The sequence below is a fragment of the Sinocyclocheilus anshuiensis genome, unplaced genomic scaffold (assembly GCF_001515605.1).
Source record: "Sinocyclocheilus anshuiensis isolate Anshui unplaced genomic scaffold, SAMN03320099.WGS_v1.1 scaffold151, whole genome shotgun sequence".
NCBI lineage: Eukaryota > Metazoa > Chordata > Actinopteri > Cypriniformes > Cyprinidae > Sinocyclocheilus > Sinocyclocheilus anshuiensis.
This window is the reverse complement of record NW_015548199.1, coordinates 848307-867940: the sequence shown is the minus strand read 5'-3', so window position 1 is coordinate 867940 and position 19634 is coordinate 848307. Positions and strand designations below refer to the sequence as shown.

General features: G+C 37.2%; 2 protein-coding genes across 3 annotated transcripts in view; one reads left to right on the top strand and one right to left on the bottom strand.

The window, feature by feature from the left end:
- The window catches only part of LOC107653261 (ER membrane protein complex subunit 9-like), a 13104-nt gene extending 10083 nt beyond the window's left edge, over window positions 1–3021 (top strand). For both annotated transcript variants that reach the window (XM_016439932.1, XM_016439933.1), the window contains exons 3-6: window positions 2026–2102; window positions 2198–2267; window positions 2354–2448; window positions 2519–3021. In XM_016439932.1, the coding sequence (XP_016295418.1) occupies window positions 2026–2102; window positions 2198–2267; window positions 2354–2448; window positions 2519–2699 (423 nt within the window). In that variant the 3' untranslated portion in view covers window positions 2700–3021. The remainder of the gene's footprint in view (window positions 1–2025; window positions 2103–2197; window positions 2268–2353; window positions 2449–2518) is intronic.
- A 2187-nt stretch (window positions 3022–5208) lies between these two features.
- On the bottom strand, window positions 5209–17379 carry LOC107653250 (interferon regulatory factor 8-like). The gene is made up of 14 exons (XM_016439921.1): window positions 17321–17379; window positions 16086–16142; window positions 15166–15288; window positions 13451–13631; window positions 11842–11987; window positions 11535–11619; window positions 11362–11412; window positions 10854–11258; window positions 9177–9289; window positions 8799–8961; window positions 8626–8676; window positions 8118–8522; window positions 6441–6553; window positions 5209–5801 (listed from the first exon to the last, which is right to left on the bottom strand). Exons 2-14 carry the CDS (start codon window positions 16140–16142, stop codon window positions 5664–5666), a joined length of 2031 nt encoding a protein of 676 aa, XP_016295407.1. The 5' UTR covers window positions 17321–17379; the 3' UTR covers window positions 5209–5663.
- Between the last annotated feature and the right edge of the window lie 2255 nt (window positions 17380–19634).

Below are 19634 nucleotides of genomic sequence, written 5' to 3'. Positions count from 1 at the left end.
TTCACCTCCCCTCTGTCTCCCTCCCTAAATGCCCTCTTATTCGCATTTAGGATGGCCTTGATGTCCTTTGTTACCCATGGCTTGTTGTTGGTATAACAAAGGATAGTGCTTGATGGTACAGTGCAGTCAACACAGAAATTAATATAATCAGTGATGCACTCTGTGAGTCCATCAATATCCTCTACGTGTGGCTCATAGAGAGCCTGCCAGTCAGTAACCTCAAAACAAGCCTGAAGTGCCTCATAAGCCTCATCCGTCCAATTCTTCACACTTCTGGTGGTCACAGGCTTACTCGTAACCAGAGGCATATAACAGGGGTTGAGGTACACCAAATTGTGGTCTGACCTACCCAGTGCAGGGAGGGGGGACGAACCGTATGCATTCTTCACGTTTGCATACATTAAATCAAGTGTACTCTCTTCTCTGGTCGGACAGAGTGCATACTGTGTGAAAGTTGGCAATGTTTTTTCCATAGTAACGTGATTGAAGTCACCCGAAATGGTGATGAGAGCATTCGGATATCTGGTCTGCAATTGTGATGTAACATTATGAATAACGCTGCTCACTGACTTCGGGTTAGCTGAGGGTGGAATATATACAGCTACTACAATGGCATGTGAAATCTCTCTGGGCAGATAATAAGGCCGAAGCCCCACGGCTAATAGTTCAATGTCCGGGCAACATATCCGCTCCCTAAACGTAATATGACAAGGGTTGCACTATCTGTTATTAACTAGAACGGCAAGCCTTTTCTCTTACCCCTCTCGTTGCAATCCCAGTTGGCCCGAACCGTCTGAAAGCCCTCGACGGAGACGTTCTGATCCGGAATGTCCTGATGTAACAATGTCTCCGTGAAGCACATGATACTACATTCCCGGTACTCCGCCTGGCTTCTGACTAGCCCCATCAGCTCCTCCATCTTATTAGCCAGCGATCTCACATTGCCCATAATAAGAGAGGGTAGACTCGGCTTGAATCTCCTCTTCTCCTTAAGTCTCTCCCGTCTCAGTCCAGCTCTCTTCCCCCCCTTGTCTTGTTCCTCCCCTACATCCGCTATGAGTTTTCCTCCAGATTTCAATAGGTAAATCAGCTGATCGAATCGCTAAGCTGGCCGGCTTCAGATCGATCAGCTGATCTCGGGAGTAAACAGCAGTGTATCCAACAGGTGTTGAACGCAGTAACTCCGGTACGAAGAAAGTTATTAAAAAGGTTGTTAAAACTTTCCCCACCAGCATCCTTGAAAGGGCACAACTTCAAAGAGCTCACAAAAAAATACAATAAGAAAAAAACGCATTAATAAAGTTAATAGAACAGAAATGTTAAAAAAACACACACAAGAACAGCGGCAACCAGAGCATGTGAGCGGAGCGGTGTGACTTTTTCCGCTCTATGGACGTGCGCTCCACTCAGTCGCTCTAACCGCCCAAGCAAGCGCTCCGTTAATATTCCGCTCACGCTCCTTAACTTTGATTTTTACTTTACATTTATGTATAAGGCTTGCAACTTCGTTGAAACAATATCTGAACTCCATAACTGCTCTACTATTCTCGATCTCTACAGATTCTCGATCTCGAACAAGCAAATCACCAAATGGCATTCTGGGTTGAGCGAGCGGAGCGGAATCTTCAGAAAGGCGCTCTGTGCTCTTAAGGAAATATTACCACTCCGCTCCGCTCACATGCTCTGGCGGCAACAGGCTGCATGCACGATCTCGCATGCGCTCTGAAATGGATTGCTTTTCTTTCTTTTCCTCAGATATGCAAAAAGAAACAATTTCTTTTGTTTGGTATGAAATATCCTATATTTACATTTTTGATTCTTTGCTTTTTTTGTTGTTATGGGAGTGCAGTTTGAAAGAATTGAATATAGAATGGTCTATATTATAGCAGCATTAACAGCATGACATTGTATTTGTCATTTGTAAGTCTCTTTGGATAAAAGCCTCTGCTAAATGATTAAATGTGAAAATAATACAATTTAAATGTTTTTTTTTTGTAGAATACATGTCAATATTTCCTGTTGTAGGTCGACGCTTGGTGTTCACAAACGCAGCAAAGGATTGTGGGATATTATCAAGCCAATGCTTGTGTTTCAGACAGCAGGTACTCCATATTTTTTCATCTTACCAGAGTTCCTTATTTTCTCTGCATTTTACTTCTCTCTTACTCTTTTTTTTTTTTTCTTTTTCTTTTTTCAGCCCTACACCTTGTGCGTTGAAGATTGCAGAGAAGATATTCGAGCAGTGTAACAATACTGTTTTGCTTATGGTAATTTAGAAAATGTCTCTTGGTGCAAAAGTTTATTGGAAAAGTCCTTTTTTTTTAATGGGAACATTTTTTTCCCTCTGCCTCAGATTGATGGAGAAAAGATGTTTCCAAGCTGCCGTGTTCCTCCGATCGTGATGTATGAGCGTAAAGACGCCCGCTGGGCTCTCAAAGACAAACACGCGTAAGAAAAATCTCAAAAAATGTGTTGATGATAACGCTGCAGTGCAGTTAATGACATGTGTATTCCTTAGAATAATGCTTCGACAGTGGGAAGAAACCTGTTCCATAGTTAATCAGCTGTTCAGCTCTGGTGATCAGACGCTATTGGTGGACTTTGACAGCCATTTGGATGACATCACAAAAGATTGGACCAATCAGAAACTCAATGCCAAGATCATGGAGCTGATCTCCCCAGCCAATGGAAATGTTTAACTGTATATAGACTAAATCTTCTCACGTCATAGTTTTCTTCCCCTCTAATTGTGTTTTTAAGATTATTTGACTCATTATTTTATTTTGACACATTTATATGATATAAATGATGTCCTCAGATATGCAAAAAGAAACATTTTCTTTTGTTTGGTATGATTTGGTGCTTTGACCCTAAAAATAAACTTACATTGACGTGGACTCGTAATACAAGCAGCATATTTTTTATTACTTTGATCGCCTGTTATATTTTAATAATTTAACAGTAAGCTATTAATTGATTTGCTTTATAAGTTCTATCTATCCGTCTAAACATTAAAGTAATCTGTAAGAAAACTATGTATGGTTCCTCAGGTGCTGTCATTACATGGGGTTCTCCATTTTACAGACTTGATACGAAAAAAAAATGTGAAGAAAAGAGATTTTATTTTATATTGTCATGAAGTAGTCTAATATTTAGCTTTAACTATATGAGGGTTAGAAGTCTCTAATAATTTAGATGATTCCTTCCAGCAAACTGAGAGCAAATCAGTGCTCAGAGTAGTGTGAGTGTATGATTCATGTGAGGTGTGTCCCACAAGATGTGGATCTTCAGGTCTGTCTGGAGCTTGTATTTGTTCTGATGCCTTTTTCTCCACTGCAGCACTGCTGACGTTTGCATTTCCTAACCTGTATGACTGACTTTCTTCTGTGGAACATAAAAGTAACATAAAGGAACACAAAAGTAAATATTTAGAAAAAATTCTCAGTGATTTTTTTTTGGTCCATGCAATGAAAGTCCACTGGCAATGACATGGTTTGGTTAATAGCATTCTTTAAATTACATTCCTTTTTTTCTTTTTTCCCCAATCTATTTCACGACCCTTTGTGTGGCATCCCCTTCTCACAGTTAAAAAAAAATTTGCTCTTTGAGTTACAAGTTGGGTTGATTCAAGTAAAATCAAAGTTTTGTTTTGGAACCGATAGCCTCAAGTAAGTTTAGTTTAATCAAATCGCAGTTCAATCATTTCAGTGTTACTGTCACAATAAATTAAGCCTGCTTTCTGGAGTACCCACCAGAGGGGGCATTAAATCACAAACATTATGACATTATTAAGGCCCTATAGGTGCAGTTCTGACGCAACTTGGAGTGTGTCCTCAGAATGTCCTGTGGTCTATGTATGTCAAGTTTTGTTAAGTTTGTACATTGAAGTCAGGAGATTCAAGTCAATTTACATTGCTTTGACAAATCAACTTTTTGATAACTTGTTGCCAGTATTGTCGCTTGCTGCTATGCATGCAATTTGGTGAAGATCAGATCAAGGGCCTAGGAGGAGTTTGAAAAAGTGGGTTTTTCAGTAAATTAAAAATGGCTGAATAATTTTATAGACAGAAGTGTCATCGGAGGTATACTGGTAAAGTATTTGGTAGGGCTTGACTCAAGGATTCAGGGGAAAAACAATTTGTTTATAATCTTTAGGGTTCCAGAGTTATGAACATAAACTGCCTAGAGCGCAGTAGTGATTAAGTATTTTTTTTGTAGGGCAACCTGGAAGTTGCCATCACCCTAATTCCTTGATAAAAACCCAATCGGATGCTTCCATGGGCTGTTGGATTATTGCATAAAATTAGTTTTTGTGGCCAGCAAAAGTTCATGATTCTTGTATGTTTTGTTCATCATGATAATCTTCACATATTTACACAACTTTTACGAATTTTGACATCTAAATACAATTGGCTATAAATAAAATTATTTAAAAAAAGTTTACCTTTTGAGTTAGAATAGTTTGCAAGTGCACAATTATAAACACCATAAAGCAGTAAAAGCGGACTAGTTAGTAGATAAGTCTTTTCCCGTTTGGTATGATGACGTTTAATGTCCCAACTACCTTTAGTCCCATTTAACCACTCGTTATCAATTGCCTTTTTGCATGACACATGAAAGAATAAATCATAACTGGGTTATTCATATATTTTATGCCATAGATTAAAACTTTATAATATCTTGAACTTGTGTTAACCAAAGATCTTATTTCAACCATTTAGCCAAAAATTAAATAAAAATGAAACAATCACAAAAAAAATCCACTGACTTCAGAACTATGAAGCTGGAAGTGCTGAAATACTTGTTTCCAGGTTTTGGCCTGGAATCTTTGCAGGTCTCTATAGCGCCACCTACTGTCACACAGATGTGTTTCTGTGAGCCTGCGCAGATGCATACGATTGTGACCATCCTGCCATGTTACACCCCTGATACCTGCATGGTAATTGTGTTTGCATGACTACTGGTGACAAAATTCTTAAACAAGTAGCCTCAAACTCATTTTTCGTGGATAGAATCCAAGAAAAGTGAAGTTCTTGGTATCTCTCATTACGACAACCAACAGCCAACAACAGAGAGCAAGGCAAGTGATGACATGATTTATTGCCATTGATTAATTTATTTTTAAAACAAGTTCTTGGTATCTCTCATTACGACAACCAACAGCCAACAACAGAGAGCAAGGCAAGTGATGACATGATTTATTGCCATTAATTTATTTTTAAAACGTGATAAATTCAGTGAAACATTAGCGTTGGATGAAAATGTACAGGGTAATTTAACAATCCACTTGTAGTTAACCATGAACATCGTTATTAATACATTTAATGATTTTGAACATCTTTACTCAGACTCCACTACGGCAGATGATATATGCATAGTGGTAAAAAATGACACAACATATTTTGTGTTCTTACACATTTGGCTGTGAAACAAACAAAGCTATACTGACTAAAGACGTTTTATATTACTTATAAATATGTGGATTTAACTACTAGATGGCTACATATTTGAAGCATTTGAAGCAACTAATAATTACAATATTTATTTCCACTACCTACAGAAAGTGTTTATACAAGTTGTCTCAAGTCATGCCATATATAGTTGTTTTTCTTCATTTTGACCCTTAATGTCAAGAATGCAGTAAGTGTTTTCTTAGAGGTTTGTTACTGCTGCAATACTTCAACAATGTTTAGCGTCACTTCCCCTGTAGGAGACTGGCTGGCCAAACTTTTGAGAAATGCAATAGAGTTTCTGAGGGTCTTGACCTCTTCTATCTGCGACTCAACCCAGGGGATAGAGATCTGGAGAAAAAAAAGAAAATTATAATAGTTCACCCAAAAACAATAATTCTCGTGGAAATGTAAATGTTTTCTGTCTGCCGTATCTCAAAAACTCTTATTCGTGCTTCTGCTCGATTCAAAACATTCAAATATATTGCAACACAAAAGGTCTCAATCTGCAAGATCCAAGTGTCAAGGTGGCAAGTTTTCTTATTTACTAGTGTGAATAAGATGATATCTTCATATGATTCAAACTCTTTTGTTGTTATAACTCTTTTTTTTATTGTTTGTTATACCTGTATTTTCAATTTTGAACTTGCGTTGTGTTTTAGGGTTAACAGAAATGTCTATAAAATGTTCTGGCAGAAAATTGCAAGTACATTTTCCATTATTTTGTGTGATTTGATGATTCAAATCTGCTGTCATACTTGCAGCTGCTTTTATTTATTTTTTGCAAATAACTTTCATGGTCTCACAGAAGCAGCCTGGACATTATGCAAAACATCTTTTGTGTTTGAAACGACATAAGAATGAAAAATGGCTGAATTAACCTTTCACAGCTGCTAAAGTAGCAATGGTTACATCCACTTATAGCACAAATGTAGCATAGCATTTGATCCATATACAAAATTGATTGCTGCATTGACATCAGGTCTGTACCTTAATGATGATGTGTTTATCATCGATGTTATCTCCATCATACAGCTCTTCTCCAAAACACAGCGTGATCTCACTTTGAGGTTGTTTTCCTCCACTGCGGAAAGCGTCCAACTCTGAAAGGAACAAATTAACGCTGTCATCAATTAAAAAAAAGGGAATCAGAGGAGGTGTGAAGATCATTTAGTAAACTTTAAAACTGTTTGTCGTTCCTTGCCACAGTCACCACTGGCATGCTCACTGGGGGGCTAAAAGACGAACGCATAATTGGAATAACTTTCTAGAAGAAAGGTGAGCAGTATGACCAAAATCTTGTGCCATGAGATGGGTCATCTTCTATCATGGTAAGGGAAGAAATCAAATGATTCTGCTAACTTCAATATGTATCAATCACTATTCTCACCTTTTTTTGTAACAATTTCCACACTGATGCAAACACATAATTGTACCAAAACAAACTCAACAGCAATTCAGACATGCAAACTGCTAAAAAAGGTTTAAACTATGAAAAAACTAATTTCAATAAAATCTGTTGTGAACCCAAACCCTTCATTAAATGTAGGATTAGTGGTTGACTGATGCAGGTTTTTGATGTCCGAGATGTGACTGATGGCTGACATAAAGCCAATATATATGATATTACACTATAATGTAGATAGCAAAATCATATCCAAAAAAAAACAAAACATATCCATAGTTGCTGAAATTAAATTAATATTTATTTTACATTAAGATTTACTAAATTAAAAATAAATCATTACAATTTATTATATAAAAAAATCATTTGAACTTAAAAAATGAAACCTGCAAAATAAACAGATTTATACTTTAGATGGCAACTTCTTGAGTCTGTATTCTTACTACTATAGTACTTTTTAACACATAAAGAAATTGTTAAAAATATGAATACAAAGGAATTTATCACTGTAATCAATAGTGCACCCAGACAGCATCCAATTCACATGGACTGACCGTTACACACACCGTACACACATTTTTATACAATCTACAAATGTAGACTTCAGAGCATCTCGCAGCTGGATTTGCCGAAGTTTGCAAGGTTTGTGCAATTAAATGTTTAGTAGATATTCAAAGACTTGTTTAAATGATAGAAATGCATATTTGCTGAATGCTGACTGTAGATAATTATGTATTGCAGCGTTTGCCTTTCTATTAATAATAATAATAATAGAAGTATAATAGCAAATTCCATTATGCTTTTTGTATACAGTTTACTTTTTTTGTTTAACAGTTCTGTGTAATAATTTATTAGGTGATTAACTGTTAAACAGTGACAGTAAAGTAATGAAGATGGAGAATGGGTGCATTCTCAGCATTGTCAAAATAAAAGTCCCACTTCTGGCACAATGGCCAAACAGAAAAATGCATCGGTCGATGATGATAATTAAAAAATGCAGATATATCGGTCAACCACTATTTAGGACCTATTATTACATTTGTGCCCTCAATTATAGCACAGCTAAATCCTTCATTAAGGATTTACCATCCAGCCTTATTAGCTAAAATCATATGGATTCAACAAGTTTCTAGATATTTCTGGTATTTTGTTACTAATGCATTTTAAATGAACATTTAAGCCAAAGAACTATAAGGAGCGTAGAAATTTGAATAACCAGTTTTATTTATTCAGTGCACAAAATATGCTTGTGAAACACTTACCCTGTTTGAATATATCCTTGCTGAACAGCTGGGTGGGCTCGCTTGCTCTCTCCATTTTACAGGGTCCTGTGGTGGTGTTATGTGGTCCTCTCCAGAACACCCGTCCCAGACAGAAGCGCTTGGCATAGATGCCTCCTCCTGTCGAGGTCAGGACTATTCCACTCTCCATGAAGGGCAGCAATTTGTTAAGAGCGGTCAAACGTGGGGCGAGGCTGGGGTCGGAGCTCAAGTCTGACGGGGGGTCTGGGAGAGGGATTCGATGGAAGCTAGTGCCGTTTAGAGACAGTGGAGACGGAGGGACAGGTGAGGGAGGCAGGTAAGCGATCCGAACATCGTTACCCATTATTTCTCGCCGCAGAACCTCCTGACCAATGTAGTGCACGGTTATGTGGAAAGAATGCAGCACTGAAAGTACAAGAACAATAGTTTTAAGAAACCGTTTGGCAAGAGTTTGGAGAAATTCGATTTTTTTCTAATCAATTAATAAAATGTTATTTTTAATCATCACCTCTCTTCTCGACAGCTTCAATGGTGAAGTTTACATGGATATCTTCAGTGTCTCAAGAAAGAGAAGAACGATAATAAATCATTCACCCACATTGCATTATCAGCATTAAACACAAAAGAGCCATGCAAGTTGCACATCAGGGTAAAATTCATAGAGTAAAACTAGATCATTACTGTTGTCAGTCTTCAAGGGGTTTGTCTCCAGCTCTGCTTGGAGTGTGATTTCTCTTCCTGTGTGTGGGATGATTTCCTGTGCACTCTGTAAAAATAGTGCCCAATTAATTGTAGACTCATACAGTGCTTTACACTGCAAAACCAAGCTGTGGAATGCAAATGTCTCTTAATGCATGTTCTTGACTCAGTGTTTACATAATGCTTTTGTAACACAGGCTTTCACTATTTACTTGAAACGACATAAGAATGAAAAATGGCTGAATTAACCTTTCACAGCTGCTAAAGTAGCAATGGTTACATCCACTTATAGCACAAATGTAGCATAGCATTTGATCCATATACAAAATTGATTGCTGCATTCAGACATCAGGTCTGTACCTTAATGATGATGTGTTTATCATCGATGTTATCTCCATCATACAGCTCTTCTCCAAAACACAGCGTGATCTCACTTTGAGGTTGTTTTCCTCCACTGCGGAAAGCGTCCAACTCTGAAAGGAACAAATTAACGCTGTCATCAATTAAAAAAAAGGGAATCAGAGGAGGTGTGAAGATCATTTAGTAAACTTTAAAACTGTTTGTCGTTCCTTGCCACAGTCACCACTGGCATGCTCACTGGGGGGCTAAAAGACGAACGCATAATTGGAATAACTTTCTAGAAGAAAGGTGAGCAGTATGACCAAAATCTTGTGCCATGAGATGGGTCATCTTCTATCATGGTAAGGGAAGAAATCAAATGATTCTGCTAACTTCAATATGTATCAATCACTATTCTCACCTTTTTTTGTAACAATTTCCACACTGATGCAAACACATAATTGTACCAAAACAAACTCAACAGCAATTCAGACATGCAAACTGCTAAAAAAGGTTTAAACTATGAAAAAACTAATTTCAATAAAATCTGTTGTGAACCCAAACCCTTCATTAAATGTAGGATTAGTGGTTGACTGATGCAGGTTTTTGATGTCCGAGATGTGACTGATGGCTGACATAAAGCCAATATATATGATATTACACTATAATGTAGATAGCAAAATCATATCCAAAAAAAAACAAAACATATCCATAGTTGCTGAAATTAAATTAATATTTATTTTACATTAAGATTTACTAAATTAAAAATAAATCATTACAATTTATTATATAAAAAAATCATTTGAACTTAAAAAATGAAACCTGCAAAATAAACAGATTTATACTTTAGATGGCAACTTCTTGAGTCTGTATTCTTACTACTATAGTACTTTTTAACACATAAAGAAATTGTTAAAAATATGAATACAAAGGAATTTATCACTGTAATCAATAGTGCACCCAGACAGCATCCAATTCACATGGACTGACCGTTACACACACCGTACACACATTTTTATACAATCTACAAATGTAGACTTCAGAGCATCTCGCAGCTGGATTTGCCGAAGTTTGCAAGGTTTGTGCAATTAAATGTTTAGTAGATATTCAAAGACTTGTTTAAATGATAGAAATGCATATTTGCTGAATGCTGACTGTAGATAATTATGTATTGCAGCGTTTGCCTTTCTATTAATAATAATAATAATAGAAGTATAATAGCAAATTCCATTATGCTTTTTGTATACAGTTTACTTTTTTTGTTTAACAGTTCTGTGTAATAATTTATTAGGTGATTAACTGTTAAACAGTGACAGTAAAGTAATGAAGATGGAGAATGGGTGCATTCTCAGCATTGTCAAAATAAAAGTCCCACTTCTGGCACAATGGCCAAACAGAAAAATGCATCGGTCGATGATGATAATTAAAAAATGCAGATATATCGGTCAACCACTATTTAGGACCTATTATGACATTTGTGCCCTCAATTATAGCACAGCTAAATCCTTCATTAAGGATTTACCATCCAGCCTTATTAGCTAAAATCATATGGATTCAACAAGTTTCTAGATATTTCTGGTATTTTGTTACTAATGCATTTTAAATGAACATTTAAGCCAAAGAACTATAAGGAGCGTAGAAATTTGAATAACCAGTTTTATTTATTCAGTGCACAAAATATGCTTGTGAAACACTTACCCTGTTTGAATATATCCTTGCTGAACAGCTGGGTGGGCTCGCTTGCTCTCTCCATTTTACAGGGTCCTGTGGTGGTGTTATGTGGTCCTCTCCAGAACACCCGTCCCAGACAGAAGCGCTTGGCATAGATGCCTCCTCCTGTCGAGGTCAGGACTATTCCACTCTCCATGAAGGGCAGCAATTTGTTAAGAGCGGTCAAACGTGGGGCGAGGCTGGGGTCGGAGCTCAAGTCTGACGGGGGGTCTGGGAGAGGGATTCGATGGAAGCCAGCACCGTTTAGAGATGGTGGAGATGGAGGGACAGGTGAGGGAGGCAGGTAAGCGATCCGAACATCGTTACCCATTATTTCTCGCCGCAGAACCTCCTGACCAATGTAGTGCACGGTTATGTGGAAAGAATGCAGCACTGAAAGTACAAGAACAATAGTTTTAAGAAACCGTTTGGCAAGAGTTTGGAGAAATTCGATTTTTTTCTAATCAATTAATAAAATGTTATTTTTAATCATCACCTCTCTTCTCGACAGCTTCAATGGTGAAGTTTACATGGATATCTTCAGTGTCTCAAGAAAGAGAAGAACGATAATAAATCATTCACCCACATTGCATTATCAGCATTAAACACAAAAGAGCCATGCAAGTTGCACATCAGGGTAAAATTCATAGAGTAAAACTAGATCATTACTGTTGTCAGTCTTCAAGGGGTTTGTCTCCAGCTCTGCTTGGAGTGTGATTTCTCTTCCTGTGTGTGGGATGATTTCCTGTGCACTCTGTAAAAATAGTGCCCAATTAATTGTAGACTCATACAGTGCTTTACACTGCAAAACCAAGCTGTGGAATGCAAATGTCTCTTAATGCATGTTCTTGACTCAGTGTTTACATAATGCTTTTGTAACACAGGCTTTCACTATTTACATGCATGCTGCAATTTAATTAAAGTATGAACAGCATAGCTCCTCAATGATTAGTTATGATGTGCTGGATGTTTTTACCATGTTGATGGACTGGGGCAAAATAACCTCCTCTTTGATTAATATTTTGCATGTAGTCTGCTCCTCATCTTGCTCGGATTCACTGCGTCTCTTTCTGCTGCTCCTCACTGGCTTTTGTCCATTCTCGTTTTTCACTTTCCCCACTCCTATGGTGAGAGAAAACCGGACTAAATAATTACAAAAAGTAATTCCTTTACATATTCATTGCAGTTATTACAGACATTTTGCTGGTAATAAAAGTTGCTTTCATCATTTTCATAATCAGTCAGGTGTGTTTGTTTAAGAATACTATTTCTGCATTCGATCAATCAATCAATCAATCAATAAAAATAGTTATTATTACTGCTTTAGGGAGCGACTTAAAGAATGTAAAGAACAAACAACAGATTCCAGAAAGAACACCTTACAAACAAACTAGCTAGCCAACCTCACTATATTTGACTAGTCAATTAGTCAGTTATTTTTACACATCTCTAGTAATAGTCATGTTGGATTGACTGTATCAGGGTTGCCAACTTTGGTTGCCAGGCTGGATTTTGATGACATGGACTGAATCGGACAGTTTTTTTAAGGGTTCTGATGATCCAAAATGATAATTTTTACTCTTATTGTTTTAGTAGCTTTTCTTCAAGCTTTGAGTTTCCAGCATTAAAAAAAAACAGTCTAATAAATTACTTCCTGTTTTTCTTAAATTATTGATTTTATCATTTTAATTTTGTGCACACTCTGAAGGGGAAAACCCAGTATGAGGGGGTTTTTTTCTATGCAAAGTACAAATTGTGTAAACTGCTTAAAGATCGAAGATTTGAGATAAGACTGCTCGTGTAACAATTCCTCCTATGACCGTGTAGACCACTGAGAGGGACTAAAAAGCAATTGCTACTTGAAGAATATGAGTGATTTAAATCCTACAGGGTATCTCTATTATGACAAACTCTTCTGTGAAATGTAAATATTTATATAAGAGTAATGTAATTTATGCGCTGAGGAAAGAATCTCTCAAGCGTATGAAACAGCACAAGAACTGTTTTGGGTACCTGATGCAGAAATCAGCCCAAATTAAACCTATTTGATGTTCAAGACAACTTGGATTATGTACAATCTCAATGTGATTTGCTCGGTGGCCTCTTGTCATTTTTTTCAAATGTGTCTTTTATCATACTAACACGTTTTTTCACTACTGTAAGTGACATTACTGAGGTTTTTCATGCCACAGTGCACATATTCAACAAATCAAAAAATACTCATCCACCATAGTGGCCTGTAACATTGTGAAATTTACAGACCAAACAGAACATGCAACCTGTATTTGGTGACACCTGGACAGCTAGCTCTTTAATGGTCACCTTGTGAAGAGTGGGAAAAAGTTTCATTGGTGGAATATAGCTACTTTAGACCAGAATATCTGTTGTAGACCAATCAAGCCACATGCTAGTGGGAAAAATGCTATGAGCAAAGTTAGGTATTTATTTTGTGTCATTTTGTTAATTGTCAAGACATTTAGAGCCTGAAGAGGCGTGAGAAAGAGCCTGAAAGTGTGACTCATGCCAAATGCATGGAAGTTGGCAACCTTGCTAATATCCATATATTTTTCACATCCCTTGGTTACCTTGTTCTTCTAGTGGTACGAGGCGGTAAACCTTGTAGGGTTCTGAGATGTCCAGCTGTGACCTTTCAGTGACCTCACAAAACTCTGTACTTTTGTTGAGGGCACAGCGAAGGCGAGTTTTCCAGGACGCAGGGTCTGAATTTCCATTCTCCAAAAGCTTCCCTTTAAACTCTGCCCAAGCCTTAAATGAAAAAATTCAAATGAAAATTTGAATCAACCATTTTAAAATGGATTGCATGCTTAAAATAAGTAAATTACAGATGAAACTCCTTTTCTTATTCATTCTGACCATAAATGTGTAAATTATTTATCATCAACAAAAGTCTAGAAATCATCGCTTGAGTTTGCAGATGACTGCACTAATTGTTGAGTGCATTACGTAACACTCGCACTTGGGAAGTTGTTCATTGTGTAAAAAAACTAAGAAACAAGGACACAGAGAGAAAGATGGTGACACATTTGGACCTTGAAAATAGCTGCATCCTCCTCAGTTCGGAAATCTTGTTTTCCTGCATGTTTCCATGGGATACGAAACATGGTTTTCTCAGGGTTGTCCCACACTAGGCCATGATACTTCCCACTGTTCACCTACATCCCAAAGCACACAATAGAGAAACAAACCAAAAGATATCAGCAACAAACAAAAGCATACCATGAAGCACTAGAGATTGTTATAAGATGAAACATTTGAAAGAGAGCAAACTGCAGCAGAAAAAGTGAATTTCTAAAAACATGAGAGGTTTACAAGAAAAACTGGTCACCTCAATCATCCACTCATGGAATGTTCAGACTTCATGGAGTCAACTTAAGGGTTTAGAAAAATGTTGGACAGGGGAGTGCATCTAGTACAACATTAATCCATAAAGGATGCATATCTCCAACACGGAGAGAGCGTAATCTACCTCCTTCAGTTTAAGAAAGTCTTTGTGCCTGTGGCTAAACTACTCTCTGGTTGGCACACGTCCTGATTTTGCTGAGTTAGATGTGTTCCTAGGTCAACATATTAATCCAAAAATTTAGTCTTGACCATATCCCTACACCTAAACCTAACCTTAACCATGAGTAATCGCTAAAATCAGAGGAAATGATAGATGAATGACACTGATGTATAAGCACCAAACACTGATTGCAAACCTAAACTGGTTCTTCAAATCTGATTGGTTAATCACGATGTTGTTCCAGGGTCAACAAAGATGTTGATCCAGGAACGTCGCACTTGGTAAAATCAGGTTCTGCTGGCTAGGTAGGCAGATTTGGAGCCAGTGGATCTCATAGCATGAATGGCTCTTCCATCTGATCTTCTGTATCATAAATTCTCCATAAATTCAAAAACTCTGTACTTTTGTTGAGGGCACAGCGAAGGCGAGTTTTCCAGGACGCAGGGTCTGAATTTCCATTCTCCAAAAGCTTCCCTTTAAACTCTGCCCAAGCCTTAAATGAAAAAATTCAAATGAAAATTTGAATCAACCATTTTAAAATGGATTGCATGCTTAAAATAAGTAAATTACAGATGAAACTCCTTTTCTTATTCATTCTGACCATAAATGTGTAAATTATTTATCATCAACAAAAGTCTAGAAATCATCGCTTGAGTTTGCAGATGACTGCACTAATTGTTGAGTGCATTACGTAACACTCGCACTTGGGAAGTTGTTCATTGTGTAAAAAAACTAAGAAACAAGGACACAGAGAGAAAGATGGTGACACATTTGGACCTTGAAAATAGCTGCATCCTCCTCAGTTCGGAAATCTTGTTTTCCTGCATGTTTCCATGGGATACGAAACATGGTTTTCTCAGGGTTGTCCCACACTAGGCCATGATACTTCCCACTGTTCACCTACATCCCAAAGCACACAATAGAGAAACAAACCAAAAGATATCAGCAACAAACAAAAGCATACCATGAAGCACTAGAGATTGTTATAAGATGAAACATTTGAAAGAGAGCAAACTGCAGCAGAAAAAGTGAATTTCTAAAAACATGAGAGGTTTACAAGAAAAACTGGTCACCTCAATCATCCACTCATGGAATGTTCAGACTTCATGGAGTCAACTTAAGGGTTTAGAAAAATGTTGGACAGGGGAGTGCATCTAGTACAACATTAATCCATAAAGGATGCATATCTCCAACACGGAGAGAGCGTAATCTACCTCCTTCAGTTTAAGAAAGTCTTTGTGCCTGTGGCTAAACTACTCTCTGGTTGGCACACGTCCTGATTTTGCTGAGTTAGATGTGTTCCTAGGTCAACATATTAATCCAAAAATTTAGTCTTGACCATATCCCTACACCTAAACCTAACCTTAACCATGAGTAATCGCTAAAATCAGAGGAAATGATAGATGAATGACACTGATGTATAAGCACCAAACACTGATTGCAAACCTAAACTGGTTCTTCAAATCTGATTGGTTAATCACGATGTTGTTCCAGGGTCAACAAAGATGTTGATCCAGGAACGTCGCACTTGGTAAAATCAGGTTCTGCTGGCTAGGTAGGCAGATTTGGAGCCAGTGGATCTCATAGCATGAATGGCTCTTCCATCTGATCTTCTGTATCATAAATTCTCCATAAATTCAGATCCTCCAAAACACAGAGCCTCCAAAACACACACACACACACACACACACACACACCTGTTCCACTATCCAGGAACGCAGGCGACGTGTGGAACGAATCCTTCCAGATGCCATCTGAAAAACACATTGATTTTCAGCTGCTGATTTGTCTTTAGAAAGTCAGGCGCATCATACATTGACAGTTCATGGAAGTGAGTAATTATTACAAATTCACTAATAAAAAGTACCTAAAAGTACCATGTTTTTGATGTATTTAAATGTAAAATGAATACATACTCTAATTTTGATAAATTGTTTTTTGATTAGTCAGCCAAACTAATTAAAGAACTGCTAATCAACGAAAGTGGATCATAGTTCTAATGTTTGACATTTCCAGCACCGATTCAGCAGTAACCAAACATACTGATCAGTCTAAACTTTTGATCTGGGTGTTTTTTTAATCTGGCCATGGTCCCTTTAACCTGTTCTTTTGTCTTACCTTATGAAAGTCCACAATCTCTACGTTTTCTCTGGCTGGACATCTATCAGGACTCTTTCTTTCACTCTGCCTCAGGTTCTCAACTCCATTTTCTTTTTCAGTGCACCAGTTTGAGAGACTTCTCTTATTTTTAGATCATACAGCCAGTTATTTTTGCCCATTTTGTCTCCACAAAGAAGAGAAAGTAAATGAGTAAAGTTTTTGAATTAACGGATGTATTCTGAGCACAATGAATTCAGTTATTTATTTATTTTTGTATGTGGTTCAAAGATTTTTGGGCTTATAGGAACAACGGGGTCAAGTAAGAGTTCTTTGTAAGCAAGCACTTGATAAAAACATTTCTCAATTGTAATTACGCACAGCTTATTAAATATTATTTTGACTCTAGAAGATTCTTAAATATTTTCATTTATTGTGGTAATCACCCACAATAGGAATCGCATCCTGGTGCCCCCTTGGTAGTGCCCCCTAAGTAGGCGGCGCTCTCCGTGTATTATAGGAAGCGGCGGTAACATTACTGATTTGTAAATCATTATCTACTATTGTCTATACCAAGGAACCGTCACAGTACGTTTTGTAAATCTTACAATTTAATGATCTACTTCAAACAATCTTCAAAGATCTACTAAAAACTCGTAAGAGTGAAAATCAAATAGTATTTAATAATTTCAGCGATTTCTTCTAAAATCATTCTCTCCAAATCAATGTAGCGTAATAGCTGTGTGTTTAAATAAATTCGCGCATAAAACAATATTTTTGTTTAAACGTTGTAAAAATCCTAATGTAACGTTAGTTTGTTTGTAGTTTCGATTACCTTAGTTTCGGTCCTGTGTACTGTCAGCCGTTCTGGAGATCACAGTCCGTACACAATAAACTCCTGAAAGCAAAGCAGTGGAGCGACCGAAGCTGTTCAATATATAAATACCACTTACATCTGGAGGGGGCGCTCGGCGGCTCACAGCGCCGAATTATTTTCTTTGGAAAATATAGCATATTTTTGAATTATTAAATGGTTTGTGAAATATGTAAATATATATGCACAAATCCAAGGCATTCTATACAAACATTGGCAACGTTTACAGTAAAATAATTTTAAGAAAATAAAATTGAGAAAAGTCTTAACTACCACGTGATGTTTCTACAGCCCACTCCGTGAACTACGATACTTGAGTAAAAGTACAGATACCTTACAGTGAAAATTACTCCACTACACGTTACAAGTCACCAATTCCAAAACAACTTGAGTAAAAGTCTTCGAGTATTTGATTTCAACAGTACTTAAGTATTTTACTTATACTAAATATAGGCTCAAAGATGCACTAGTCAAAGAGACATGCCAGTGAAAAACTGTAACGTTGTGGAGAAGCTGCGGAAAACAGGCAGAGGCAAGGATCTATGTGCTGGTATTTCATGGAAAAACTAGAACAAACAATAAGGCAAAAACCAAAGGGAACAAAGAACAGAATGACTGGCAAACAGACAACCATTACATTCAACAACTCACAAGGAGCCAAAGAAAAACTAGGGCTATATATACACACAGGGGGCTAACAAACTTAACAAGACACACCTGGGGAGACTAATCAAGGGTAAGGGCAAAACACAGTACTTTCAGTGCTCTGTAGTTGGCAGTATCACGTCTTTTGTAGCAGAAAAAGCTAGGTCCATGCAAAATGTAATGTGTAACTGCAACACTCATTTCAAATGTAGTGGAGTAACGAGTACAGATACTCATTCAAAAATGTAGTGAAGTAAAGAGTAAAAGTTGCTATCTTTGATACTCAGTACAACTACAAAGTACCCGAAAAGATACTCAAGTACAGTAACTAATTACATTTACTCCAATACTTTACACCTCTGGCCCTAAGTAGGCGGCGCTCTCCGTGTATTATAGGAAGCGGCGGTAACATTACTGATTTGTAAATCATTATGTACTATTGTCTATACCAAGGAACCGTCACAGTACGTTTTGTAAATCTTACAATTTAATGATCTACTTCAAACAATCGTCAAAGATCTACTAAAAACTCGTAAGAGTGAAAATCAAATAGTATTTAATAATTTCAGCGATTTCTTCTAAAATCATTCTCTCCAAATCAATGTAGCGTAATAGCTGTGTGTTTAAATAAATTCGCGCATAAAACAATATTTTTGTTTAAACGTTGTAAAAATCCTAATGTAACGTTAGTTTGTTTGTAGTTTCGATTACCTTAGTTTCGGTCCTGTGTACTGTCAGCCGTTCTGGAGATCACAGTCCGTACACAATAAACTCCTGAAAGCAAAGCAGTGGAGCGACCGAAGCTGTTCAATATATAAATACCACTTACATCTGGAGGGGGCGCTCGGCGGCTCACAGCGCCGAATTATTTTCTTTGGAAAATATAGCATATTTTTGAATTATTAAATGGTTTGTGAAATATGTAAATATATATGCACAAATCCAAGGCATTCTATACAAACATTGGCAACGTTTACAGTAAAATAATTTTAAGAAAATAAAATTGAGAAAAGTCTTAACTACCACGTGATGTTTCTACAGCCCACTCCGTGAACTACGCCACTTTCAGCTAATAATGTTTGTTATTTACTGCAACATGAGTAGGTGTTATCTGACATCTTTACTGAGCCATCATAACATAGCAAATACAATAACGATAAACGGGACGATAAACCCCTCCCACGTTGGTAAATTCATCCAGCCAATTTCCCTTCTGCCAGTTTCAACCATTTCAACAAAAGAGCTGCTTCCCAGAAATCACGTGATATCACGCAGCTCTCATTTAAGCCTCCAGAAGGCAAAAAACCCTGATAGACTGTAGAAATGTGTTCATACTGTGTTAAATGTGATGCATTGTCCACAGTATGTAGTAGAAAAAAAAGTAAAAATACAAGTTAAAACGAGAATGTAAAGTCTCAACTGAAACACTATTTTTATAGCCTACTTGTTGATACAGTTTTGATATTTTTGAACCTATAGTATTTTGACAATAATAGTGTCATCATAGTACACACACACACACACACACACACACACACACACACACACACACACACACACATGTGTGTGTGTGTGTGTGTGTGTGTGTGTGTGTGTGTGTGTGTGTGTGTGTGTGTGTGTGTGTGTGTGT